This window comes from Brassica rapa, chromosome A03 (assembly GCF_000309985.2).
Source record: "Brassica rapa cultivar Chiifu-401-42 chromosome A03, CAAS_Brap_v3.01, whole genome shotgun sequence".
In the NCBI taxonomy this organism is placed as follows: Eukaryota; Viridiplantae; Streptophyta; class Magnoliopsida; order Brassicales; family Brassicaceae; genus Brassica; species Brassica rapa.
In genome coordinates, this window is record NC_024797.2 from 25,154,765 (window position 1) to 25,167,612 (window position 12,848).

Genomic DNA, 12,848 nt, shown 5'->3' on the forward strand with positions numbered 1-12,848 from the left:
GATTACAATAGTATAGTAACCAAGAGGTCGTGACTTACTGGTGAGTTTTGAATAGTGATGAATACTCATAGTTTTAGACCAAAGAATAAAAAGTCTCCTTAATTCTATATTTCATAATTCATATAATGCTAATTTCAAATTTGTATGCTAATATAAAATAATTGCAATTTGTTTTTAAATGAATTAAAATATTTTCCGAAACATCTTCACTCATGGGTTATAAATAAACAGAACAAGTACGCACAAGACAAACACAAACACGAGACACAAGAACAATCTCAAATCTCATTTTCATTACACACAATGCGACGAACCTGTGTCTTCTCCGTCGTTTTCTTCCTCCTCTTCCTCTCTCTACCTCCCCCCTCTCTCTCTCAACCATCGCACTCCGTCTACAACTCCTTCCTCAAATGCTTCTCCAAGAGAACGAAAACACCACAACCCCAAATCGCCAAGAACGTCTTCTCTCCGACCAACCCTGCTTACTCCTCCGTCCTCCGAGCTTACATCCGAAACGCGAGGTTCAACACCTCCTCCACCCCCAAACCAACCATCATCGTCACTCCTCGCTCGTATAGCCACGTCAGCGCCGCCGTCCTCTGCTCGAAGCCCTTAAACTTCGTCTTCAAGATCAGAAGCGGCGGGCACGACTACGACGGTCTCTCGTACATCTCCGACAAACCGTTTTTCGTCCTCGACATGTCGAACATCCGCGACGTCTCCGTCGACGTCGCCGAGAACTCGGCGTGGATCTCCGCCGGAGCCACTCTCGGAGAAGTTTACTATAAAATCTGGGAGAAGAGTAAAGTCCATGGCTTCCCCGCCGGAGTTTGTCCGACGGTTGGCGTCGGCGGTCACTTAAGCGGCGGCGGGTACGGTAACATGTTGAGGAAGTTCGGTTTGTCGGTCGATCATTTGATCGACGCGAAGATCGTCGACGTGAGAGGTCGTGTTTTGGATCGGAAAGCGATGGGTGAGGATCTTTTCTGGGCGATCTCCGGCGGAGGAGGAGCTAGCTTCGGCGTCGTTTTGGGGTACAAGGTCAAGCTCGTTCCCGTGCCACCTGTCGTGACGGTGTTCAGAGTGGAGCAGTATATGGCCGGCGGAGCGGTGGACATAGTTCACAAGTGGCAGTTCGTTGGTCCGAAAACCGACAGGAACCTCTTCATGAGGATGCTGATTCAGCCAGTTACGAGGAATAAGGTGAAGACGGTGAGAGCTTCGGTCGTTGCTCTGTTCTTAGGTAAAGCAGACGACGTCGTTTCGCTTCTTAGTAAGGAGCTTCCCGAGTTGGCTTTAAAGAAGGAGAATTGTACGGAGATGACTTGGTTTCAGTCCGCGTTATGGTGGGACAATCGCGTTAACGCTACTCAGACCGATCCCAAAGTGTTTCTTGATCGGAATCTTGACTCCTCTAGCTTCGGGAAGAGGAAGTCTGATTACGTAGCTACCGAGATTCCTAGAAATGGGATTGAGTCTCTGTTCAAGAAGATGATCGAGTTAGGAAAGATCGGGTTAGTTTTCAATCCTTACGGCGGGAAGATGGCGGAGATTGCGGAGGACGCAACGCCGTTCCCGCACCGGAATATGCTTTTCAAGATTCAGTACTCTGTGAACTGGAAAGAGTCGTCTCCGGAGATAGAGAAGGGTTACTTGAACGAGGCTAAAGAGCTTCACAGTTTCATGACCAGGTTTGTGAGCAAGAGCCCTAGAAGTGCTTACTTGAACTACCGTGATGTCGACATCGGGGTGAACGATCACGGGAAGAATAGCTACAAGGAAGGAGAGGTGTATGGAAGAATGTATTTTGGAAAGAACTTTGATCGATTAGTCAAGATTAAAACCAAGGTTGATCCAAGGAACTTCTTTAGGAATGAACAGAGTATACCTACCTTGCCACGCAAGTTTTAAGATATATTGTTTGTCATTTGTTATGAAAGATTGGTTTAACGTTAATAATGTAATGCTTTGGTTAAGCAATATAGAATGCATTGGTTTTGGATATTAATATATTGTATGGTTTCTCTGTGCCTACAGATTGAGAGAGAAGTAATATATCAAAATTGCTGGTGCTGCAAACCAAATCTTGAACGGGTAGACTGTTAGTTAACTGTGATTTTGGACAGTGTCTGCGAAGGGACTGGCCTATTCAACCATTTCCTGTTGTATAGGATCATGATCGCAATACATCGATGTAACGGCTACAACATCGCCGCCAACAATTGGGGACGACGAAGTCACCATATTCAATCTAAAGTTCATCTAGTGACAAGGCTAGAATTGGCTAAATGGATAAAAGTTAATGGATCTATTCAATCCCATCCAAATCACTAATTTTAATAGAAATAAAAATTAGGTACAAATGGATTAATGAATAAAATGATTTAATAGATGTAATAGATTGGATTAAAATGGACAATGAATCATCCATAATCAAACCAATAAAAATTTATAACCAACCTAAATTCAAAACAAATATATAAACAAAAAATCACCATACCAAATTTACAATACAAACCAAGTTTTATTTGTTTTTCTCATATATCTAACTCAATTTTATCTAACTTAATTTTTTTCTTATATATAAACATTATATTTGGTTGCTTTCATAAATCAAGTCTAACCATATTTTCTTCTCAAAACCGTAAATTCAAGTTTTTTCACAAGAATCGTAAAATCAAAATTTTCACCATATTCTGCTAAAACTGTAAAATCATGTTTTTTCGCCGATCAACCGCAAAATCATGTACATGATTTATATTTTATATAATGACCAAGAGGAAGCAACGCTTTTGTTTTTATCAAGTGAATACTGAATGAGTATATCTTGTACAATGTTGTGTGGCTTTTTACTGAATGAGTATATCATGTACAATGCTGTGTGAAGAAACATATTCAAAATTATTAAAAGGATGTGTTTTTGCGTCTTTTTTGCGGAAAAATATATTTTTGCATCTTTAACGGAAAAATACATTTTTACGGTTTTTACTGAAAGCGTATTTTTGTGGGTTTGACAATGAGTATTCACTTGATAAAACGGAACAAGTGGGAGTACTAATTATAATGGCTATTTGAACCTTTTATTTTTATCACCTTATAGTTTTTATAATGTCTACATAATAATTTTCTTTAATATCTTTAGTAATTAAGAAAAACCAAACTGTTAATAAAAATAAATTGATTATTTTCTAAATATTAAACACATGGTAAAATAATGATATTATGTATTTTAAAAATAAACAAAAGTGCATTATGACATACAACTCATCCGTGAAATCAGGCAACAGCCTCTAAATTATTTGAGATGGCGCTTGACTGGTGCGAAAGCAGGGGAGGTCGGCGAAATGATGGTGAGGGCCGGAGGAGCCACGGCAATGGCACATGGTTCTCCTGACAAATAACCAGCCCCTAATGGATAGAGAAGATATAGTAATGCTTTGAATGCCTCACCATGTCATTGGTCGACCTTGACCCTGATAGCATACAACTCTGGAGAACCGGCGACATGTATTGTAAAATATTAAGATTGTTTTTCGAGTTATTTATCTTTTAATGAGATGAACAGAGAGCATCAGTCCATTGAGAAGTTGTAAGTTTGAGAGTATTATGTATTGTGCTAGAAACGAAGCACACCATGACGTATTGTTAGCCATACTTTGATTTGTTAAGATCAAAATTTATGTACTTATTATGATAGTGAATTCTCTTCAAAATGTATAATTTCAAAAACAAAAGTAAAAAATGTGAAGACATGACTAATGTGTGTGTCTACATGATTTGTAGTTCCGAACAATATTTATGGATTTTACATTTATGCATTCTACCAGTAATCAATTTTCAAGTTTCATGATCAAATACTACCTCCATTTCACAGAATAAAAGTTTTAGGGCAAAAAATTAGTTTCACAAAAATATAATTTCATTGAATTTATAAATTTTATGTCTTAATTTTTATTTACTTTTTTTCTTTCGTCATCTTTCATTTTCATCATATTTATTTTGATTTTTAGAATTTTCATTTATTATTAGCTTTTTTAAAGTACGAAAAAAATCAAAATACATGTTTTTATAATAGTAAATTGTAAAAAAAAAATTAAAAAGTGCACTAAATTATTATTTTCTTAATTTTACTGAACATTGATAATAATAGAAAATTATGCAATTCAATTTTTTATATATGTATGAACAATAAAAAAATTATCTTTGTGGACGAAATTTTTTTTTTGGATTTATTACAAATTCACAATGATAATATACGCAAATAAGATTGACTTTCCCTACAAAGAAATCAACACATATGAGAGCAAATCTAATTTGATAAGATTTCGCCAAATAAGTAAAGCAAATCAATAACTAACAATTTAGTCTTCTCGAAAGCTAACTATATTTAAATTAATATGATTTTAAATAAGTTTTACATTTAAAAAAAAATCACTAAACAATGAGTCAAAAACAGTCATCAAACAAGAATATCTTTCATTCTTTTTTGACGCGGAATTACATATAGAAATATGTAAAATTTTCTCTTTAAACCTGTTATTTTTTTCTCCAGATTCCTGTGAAGTTCATGAAACCCAACAACCTTTGCTACAGAGTCACGGACACCAACTAATGCTACGACAAAAGACAAAACAGAAGTATAAAACTAATAACCCAAACAAAATCAAATTATAAAATGTCCAGTGGACTGTGGATCAAATCAAATGATAAAAGGTACATAATAATTTAAAAATCTTCTCCATTAAAATTAGATATTATACCAAAAAAGAAAAAATTATAGCTAATCTTAAAATAATTACTAAAAAACTGAAAAAGTTACAGACATACACTTGTCTCGCTGTTATAAAAGTACATACCACAAAACAGCGAAGAAGAAGCAAACGAATCATTTCAACAATGATTAAAACACATACCCTTGTCTCTCTTCTTCTCTCTCTCTTCTTCTTCTACTCTCTCCCTTTGTCCTCACTCGCTGCACCTCCCTCTTCGTCCTCCGTCTACGAATCCTTCGTTCAATGTTTCTCCGACAAGACTAAAACACCACAAGCCCAAATCGCCAAAAACGTCTTCTCTCAGACAAACCCTTCCTACTCCTCCGTCCTCCGAGCATACATCCGAAACGCGAGGTTCAACACTTCCTCCACTCCCAAACCGACGATCATCGTCACTCCTCGCTCATATAGCCACGTCAGCGCCGCCGTCCTCTGCTCGAAGCCCTTAAACTTCGTCTTCAAGATCCGAAGCGGAGGGCACGACTACGATGGTCTCTCTTACATCTCCGACAAACCGTTTTTCATCCTCGACATGTCGAATCTCCGCGACGTAACGGTTAACATCACCGATCAGACGGCGTGGATCTCCGCCGGAGCCACTCTCGGCGAGGTTTACTACGGGATTTGGCGGGAAAGCAAAGTCCATGGGTTCCCCGCCGGAGTTTGTCCGACGGTTGGCGTCGGCGGTCACTTAAGCGGCGGCGGGTACGGTAACATGGTGAGGAAGTACGGTTTGTCGGTGGACTACGTGGAGGATGCCAAGATCGTCGACGTGAAAGGTCGTGTTTTGGATAGAAAAGCGATGGGTGAGGATCTTTTCTGGGCGATCTCCGGCGGAGGAGGAGGCAGCTTCGGCGTCGTTTTGGGGTACAAGGTCAAGCTCGTTCCTGTACCGTCGACGGTTACGGTGTTCAGAGTGGAGCAGTATATGGACTCCGGAGCGGTGGACATGGTTCACAAGTGGCAGTTCGTTGGTCCGAAAACCGACAAGAACCTCTTCATGAGGATGCTGATTCAACCTACTACGAGGAATAAGGTGAAGACGGTGAGAGCTTCGGTGGTTGCTCTTTTCTTAGGCGGGGCAGACGACGTCGTTTCACTTCTTGCTAAGGAGTTCCCTGAGCTGGGGCTCAAGAAGGAGGCTTGCAAGGAGATGACTTGGATTCAGTCTGCGTTATGGTGGGACAATGATGAGAACGCTACTCAAACCGATCCCAAAGTGTTTCTTGATCGGGATCTTGATTCCGCTAGCTTCGGCAAGAGGAAGTCTGATTATGTAGCGACCGAGATTCCTAGAGATGGGATTGAGTCGCTGTTCAAGAAGATGATCGAGTTAGGGAAGATAGGGCTTGTTTTCAATCCTTACGGTGGGAGAATGGCGGAGGTGGCCGAGGACGCAACGCCGTTCCCGCACCGGAAGAAGCTTTTCAAGATTCAGTACTCTGTTAACTGGAAAGAGTCGTCTGCGGAGATAGAGAAGGGTTACTTGAACCAGGCTAAGGTGCTTTACAGTTTCATGACCGGGTTTGTGAGCAAGAACCCTAGGAATGCTTACTTGAACTACAGAGATGTTGACATCGGTGTGAATGATCACGGGGTGAATAGTTACAAGGAAGGAAAGGTGTATGGAAGGAAGTATTTTGGTAAGAATTTCGATCGATTAGTCAAGATTAAGACCGCGGTTGATCCGGATAATTTCTTCAGAAATGAACAGAGTATACCTACCTTGCCAAGAAAGGCATAGCGGAAAAAGACTTACCTTTTGTTTTTATTATAAAAATTTGAAAAGGTTTGGTTATTTACTATTAAACCAGTAATGTTTGGTGAAGGAGAATATAATAGTATGATTTGAAATATTGAATACATATGTGGAACTCTATAACAAGATTATTTTCATTAAGTTAGAAAAACTTAAAAGGGGTTGGTATTGTTGATGACAAAAGCAAAAGTTCAAAACCGTTTGATTGTTGAGTATATAGCTATACCTGATTTTGAAAATTATGGCACAAATTGTGGAAAATTGTGAGTTGTTAAACCGTTTATGATTCTCGTGACTAAATTGATGAATGAGAGTGTTGACTTACTTGACTATAAGACCCAATTGGGTTGCAATCCCTTTTTTATTATTTGAGGAGCACTATTATTAAATAACCTTTCCCTCATGTGTTATTATCAAAAATGTCATTTCCTATGTGACAACACCACAATCACTCTCGCACCATATATTTAAAGACCCTTTTTTTTACTAGATTAATTACATATCTTGCCATTGATCATTAGATTTTAATTACTATGATATATTATATGCATCCTCATTATTAGATCTAGAAACCGGCTCTATAGTGAACGTTCACGAAATTGATTTGTCCTATGCCAATTTTTTTTTTTTGATTTACCATAGACCATATACGAGGAGGAACTCTCCAACACCTTTATATTCTATAATTATTTTTTACATAAAATCGAGACATCATGATATATTGGTCATTTGCATCATGTATACAAACCACTAAAAACAAAATGACAATATATAATTATCATCGGTTTTTCATATTCCCCATAAAATATATAAGAAGCCATGGAGGTATTTTGAGTATGATGATACAAATGTTACTCTAAATTATTTTAGTGGCTTCGGGATGAATTATTATGTCAACCATTTAGTTAAACCATTATTTTGTAAATAGATTTTATCATATATCAATAGAATAAATAGATTAATATATTTTATTGTATATCAATTGAAATCTATTGAAATTATAAAATAGATTTTTAACAAACACCCAGCTCGGTTTAATAAACCGGTTTCTTGTCTATCAAACCAAATTGAATTGCATTCGTGAATGTATAAATATTATGGGATTCTATGAAATTCATTTGGTGAGAAAACATTTCTGGAGTTATTGATTGTATATTTTTTTTGTATTTTTGGTAGGTGTAAAATTGTTATGAATTCAATTATTTTTTCCTAAATTATGTAATTTTAAATTCTAATATACTTTTTGAACAAGTCAAATCCTTTAATATGATGATTTTAACTATTATTTCCTTAAATTTGGAAACACAAATAAATTTGGAATACTAACATGGAATTACATATGGCAGTCATTAATGTAATATTTTTTTTTGTTGCGTTGATTTATCAGCGAATATTACAATTACGACAAGTTTATAATTGTAGTGGAGCGCAAGTTACGTAAAATTAAATAGTGAGATTTTAATATCATTATGGCGATTTTCTTGCAAAGCTGGTAACCGTAAACTCATGTTTCTCATGTTTTTTTTTCTTAAATTCATAATAAATTTATATTAGTCTTTGCTCACTCTCATAAATTTGATTTTTCATAAGATATACTTAATTGGGCTTATTTGCCAAATAACCCAAAAAAAAATGAAAATTAGATTTTGGGAGAGAGAGTAGAGAGAGATAGGAAGAGAAAGTAGGAGAGAGGGGGAAATTTTGGTTAGTTAGTGTATTTAAGTTTTTTTTCATGTATATAGGGTGCAATTTCTCTACTTAATTTCACCTACCAACTACACAAACTTAAAAAAAAAAAACAAATAAGCTTACATTATAAAAACATGCAAATTTTTGTTCCATAGTTCATTATATCTAATCTTTGTGACTTTTGACTTTCTAATATATATATCTTTGTGACTTTTGACTTTCTAATTTTTTTTTTCATTCATGACAATGTATGATTGCCATATGAATATTTCAAATTAGGAAATTTGAAGCTAAATATGATACTAATTCCGGTTATATATGTACTCATTAATATTGGCCGAATTTGGTAATAGAAATTCACCGTTGAAACCAAAACATATATTAATATTTTTGATTGTCACAGATTGATTTTGAATTTAATTTCGTTGACTAGAATCTCAGTTTGTTTCATATTTAGCACTAAATTTATTTTTGATCGTACCAATATATATATACATATTGTTGACTGGATCATGCAAAGCAACCACTAAAAAAGTTCTGGAGAGCAATCACTAATCTATTGTTTTGGTATGTTACATAATGTTCTTTTATATTGTTTTTTTGTGTGTTACAAGCGTTCAAAAATATTAAATTTTATGACCATTTACTTGGAATTAATTTTGATATATATATTTAAAGAAGCATTCATGTTTCTCACAATTGTTTTGGTATGTTACATTTATGGTTCATATTTATATAATGACATTTGTATATGAATATTAATCATATAACCTCTAATTGATTTGATAGAAGCATTGATCATGGATTATGACGCCGATTGAACCTTATCTTTTGATTGATTGGACAATATAAACTAAAAATACCATTTAATCCTTTAACTTAAGCATCAAAACTCTAAAATTAAGGAATCAACACATCAAAAACGTCAATTTGGTTATATTTGATCAGCTTAATTTTCAAAATTGATATTGTTTTATATATGATGATTTCTTAATTGGGGTTTTTGCCAAAACTAACCCACAACTTGATTTTAATCCCAAACCTATACCCAAACTTGAATCAAATGCAAAACTAACCTAAAAGCCTAGTGAAATTACAGCTCAGCCCCTTGTGACCAAACAAAAAAACAGAAGCCATTTTTACGAATATAGCCCCAGTAAATCGTCTGAGTCGTCTGAATTGTTGGAAGTCGTCTAGACGACTGAAGTTTCAGTCGTCTGGTACCAGCTTATTTTAAAAATAATTTATAAATCTTGTAAAAAATATTTTGATGCGTGAAAAATAAAAATCAAGTAATTATAAACAGTTTTAAGTGATATAAATTAAGATATGATAAAATTGATTTGTTTTGAAGATAGATGAGTGGAAGTAGTGTATCATTATATTCTTTGGTTTAGGAGTTTGGCAAACATATGTTCTAGTATTGTATGTATTGTTAGGGTTAGATCTTGGAAAACTAAAATGTTTTTTTTCAAAAATTAGTTTTCACCAATATGTGTTTATTTCTGTGTATAGTAAACACTTTTCAAGTTTGATTTGATTTTATGAAGTGTTTAATTAGATAAATAAGTTTAGGGGTTATGTTTAGGGTGTGGACGACTTATATTTCAGTCGTCTGTTGAATAATTTACACGGACGACGTATATTTCAGTCGTCCACATCGTACCGAACCTTTAATTTTACCAATGTACGTTTTAACCTAACCGGATCATTTACCGGACATATAAAAGCTATTTTTTTCACTATTTCACAATTTTACGAAACCCTAGCGCCGTTTCTCTCCAACGGCGATTTCGAAGGCGATAAGACGAAAACCCTACCGTGGTCGTGTTCCGCCGTTATCTTCGCCGGTAATCTCTCCGATTACGACGAATCTCGTTTCTCCTTCATGCCGTAGAGTATTTTCGTAGTTTAAACTGACCGTCCGCTTCTTTTTTTCAGATCTGAAATCTCGTTTGCCAAACTCCGCCGCCGGTATGTTATTTCTCATGTATTAAGGCGTTTAGCCGCCGGAAAAACCCTAAATATTTTAGTATTGATTCTTCTTTTCCCTTCGATTTGCAGATCTGTAACGGCTTGGGGCCACATCTTCTCCGACCATATCTTCTCGGACAATATATTCTCCAACTGTAAGTCATTCGTCTTTTGTTTAAAAGATTTTGAGATTGTTGTAGTCTTTTGCTGAAAGATTACCCAGACGACTTCCAGGAAGTGAGAAGACTACTCAGACGACTTCCAGGAAGTCGTCTGAGTAGTCTTCTCACTTCCTGGAAGTCGTCTGGAAGTCTTCTATAGCATTTAGCATAGTGCGCAAACTATGTGTTTGAGATGGTTGTTTGAGATGGTTGTTTGTGATTATTTGCAGGCCTTTAAATGGATTTACCAGAATTCCCGCCGAGGATGTTTACATTAGGAGAAGAGCCTGATGCAATCAGGAGCATTTCGTATCATTCTGATGACACGAAGTTGTTTAAAGCTCTATGTGATTGTCTCACAGCTGACGAATATGAGGATCTGAAGGCGTCGAAGTTAGGAGTGTTCATCAAATTCAAGGAGCTTGACTTTGGTTGGACTTCAAGGCTGGTACATTTTATGCTCTCTTTCCAGCTAGACATCAAGAAGAAGTTTGAGCTCTGGAGTCTTGTCGTTTCACAACCTGTGAGGTTTTCACTGATAGAGTTTGAACACCTCACTGGGCTGAACTGCGATTACATCAAAGACCTGGAAAATCCAAGGTGTGAGGTTACGACGGAGATGGCTGCTTTCTAGGAGAAGATGCGTGTTGATATCGATACTGGGCCAAGTATTGATCAGATAACAGAAGCATTTTACAACTGCGACGAGTGGTCTCGGGATGATCGCATGCGGCTGGGATACCTTGCCATCTACGCAGGGTACATCGAAGGGAAAAAGTTCTCATCCGCTACATCAGCTAGTCTTGCAAGGCTAGTGATGGATTTAGAAAAATTTGAGAATTATCCATGGGGGAGAGTGGCGTTTAAGGTGCTGATGGATTCTCTGAAGGCAAAAGACTTGACGCAAACTGGTTACACTGTTGATGGGTTCATACAAGTGCTCCAAGTGTGGGCATACTATGCTCTGCCAGAATTGGGTGCTAATTATGGGTCTCCCGTACCAAACAGACCGTCTCCACTGTTGCTGGCTTACAAGGGTGGCAAAAGACAACGCAAATTTTTTAAGACTGCTATCAATAAACAGGTACTTAACTTCACTCCTAAGACTTCTCAGACGACTTAAAGTTAAGTCGTGTGGAAGTCATCCAACAAAAGACCACTCAGACGACTTACTTATAAGTCGTCTGAGTGGTCTTTTTGTTGGAAGACTTTCAGACGACTTAACTTTAAGTCGTCTGTGATCAAAATACTTCTCAGACGACTTAACTTTAAGTCGTCTGTGAACAAAATACTTCTCAGACGACTTAACTAAGTTTATATCTTTTATTTATTGCAGACTATCGTGAAGAACTTCGTTCAGAAGGATTTTGATGAAATGTTTCCAAAATGGGACGGAGACGTAGATGACCCTGCCGCGGATAACATAATTAAAGTCATGTTTAATGATCCTGGATGGGAGTGGACCATGGAATGCTGGCCAGTCACCGGTACTCGCAAGGTTGTGAAGATGGAAGTGATTCCAGTGAAGAATGAAGTGAGTCCCGTGAAGTCAGAGAGTGTTGTGAAGGAAGAAAGTAGCAGACCTCGGAAGAAAGCTCGTAAAGGGTCTTCTGTTTCTGCTGAGACACCTGCGGCGGGTAGTGAAGGTCAGCAGATTGAAAAGACCTTGAAGGACATATCTGATGCCATTAATCTTGGCTTTGGGACGTGTCTTAAGGAGCTCAAGTTACTGGCGGATAGGATTGAAGCTGTGGAGAAGAAGGTGGGAATCACCAACAGAGGGGGTTCATCTGATGATCGTCAACTTACAACCACTTCAAATCCACCAAAACCTGTTGACGAACCCGGGGTTAGTACCAAAACCTCTCCCAAAATTGCAGAGAAGAGAGTCACTAGGCAATGTGTTAGGAAGAGTCAGGACTGATGTGATTTGTTTCTTGTGTGCTTTGATGAACATGTGTGCTTTGTTTCTAGTGTGCTTTGATGAACCACTGTATGCCTTGATTCTGAACATGTGTGCTTTGTTTCTAGTGTGAATTTGATCTTTGCTGTAAGGGCTTTTGTTAATAGTTTTTAAACACACTGTGAACTCGAAATTGCAGAGTGAAAGTGTGAATGGGGCGAAAGCAGGACAGAAGGAAGCCAAAGAACCGAGTCTTACTACAGAACCGAGTTCCTCGAGAGAGCTCTGTCTTGGTAGTTATCTTACGTAAGTCGTCTGTAAGTCGTCTCTAAGTCGTCTCTAAGTCGTCTGTAGGTCGTCTGTAAGTCGTCTGTAAGTTTTTTTGACTTGTATTGTTTTATATGCAGCAAATGGATGCTTTTATTAATATACTGAGGCAACTGTACCAAAACCATCCAGAACATTTCAGGAGCGACAGAATGTGCTTTCTTGATCATGTCTTTTCTCGGCAGTGGAGGGCCTCCTACCCTGATTTTAAGAGCGACGCTCCTGATGCCAACGGTTTAGGAAGAAGACTCCCTGGTGGGGCG

The 12,848-nt window shown here is 37.3% G+C and overlaps 4 protein-coding genes across 4 annotated transcripts in view; all 4 read left to right on the forward strand.

Annotated features, from left to right (window-relative positions):
• Positions 1-12,848, forward strand: part of LOC103861069 (potassium transporter 9) — a 645,946-nt gene that overhangs the window by 207,461 nt on the left and 425,637 nt on the right. The window lies entirely within an intron of this gene.
• LOC103861201 (berberine bridge enzyme-like 19) lies at positions 192-2,034 on the forward strand. The gene has a single exon (XM_009138904.3). The coding sequence runs from the start codon at positions 304-306 to the stop codon at positions 1,909-1,911; it is 1,608 nt and encodes a 535-aa protein (XP_009137152.2). The 5' UTR covers positions 192-303; the 3' UTR covers positions 1,912-2,034.
• LOC103861202 (berberine bridge enzyme-like 21) lies at positions 2,278-6,639 on the forward strand. The gene has a single exon (XM_009138905.3). It carries the CDS (start codon positions 4,897-4,899, stop codon positions 6,514-6,516), a length of 1,620 nt encoding a protein of 539 aa, XP_009137153.1. The 5' UTR covers positions 2,278-4,896; the 3' UTR covers positions 6,517-6,639.
• LOC117132633 lies at positions 10,996-12,279 on the forward strand. Its single transcript, XM_033287402.1, has 2 exons — positions 10,996-11,439; positions 11,692-12,279. The coding sequence occupies exons 1-2, from the start codon at positions 10,996-10,998 to the stop codon at positions 12,277-12,279; spliced, it is 1,032 nt and encodes a 343-aa protein (XP_033143293.1).

Bases quoted from the DNA above. Each gene is read 5' to 3' on its own strand.
- LOC103861201 (XM_009138904.3), top strand. From the start codon at position 304: ATGCGACGAACCTGTGTCTTCTCCGTCGTTTTCTTCCTCCTCTTCCTC.
- LOC103861202 (XM_009138905.3), top strand. From the start codon at position 4,897: ATGATTAAAACACATACCCTTGTCTCTCTTCTTCTCTCTCTCTTCTTC.
- LOC117132633 (XM_033287402.1), top strand. From the start codon at position 10,996: ATGCGTGTTGATATCGATACTGGGCCAAGTATTGATCAGATAACAGAA. The intron at 11,440-11,691 runs GTACTTAACTTC...TATTTATTGCAG, and splicing joins AGACTGCTATCAATAAACAG to ACTATCGTGAAGAACTTCGT.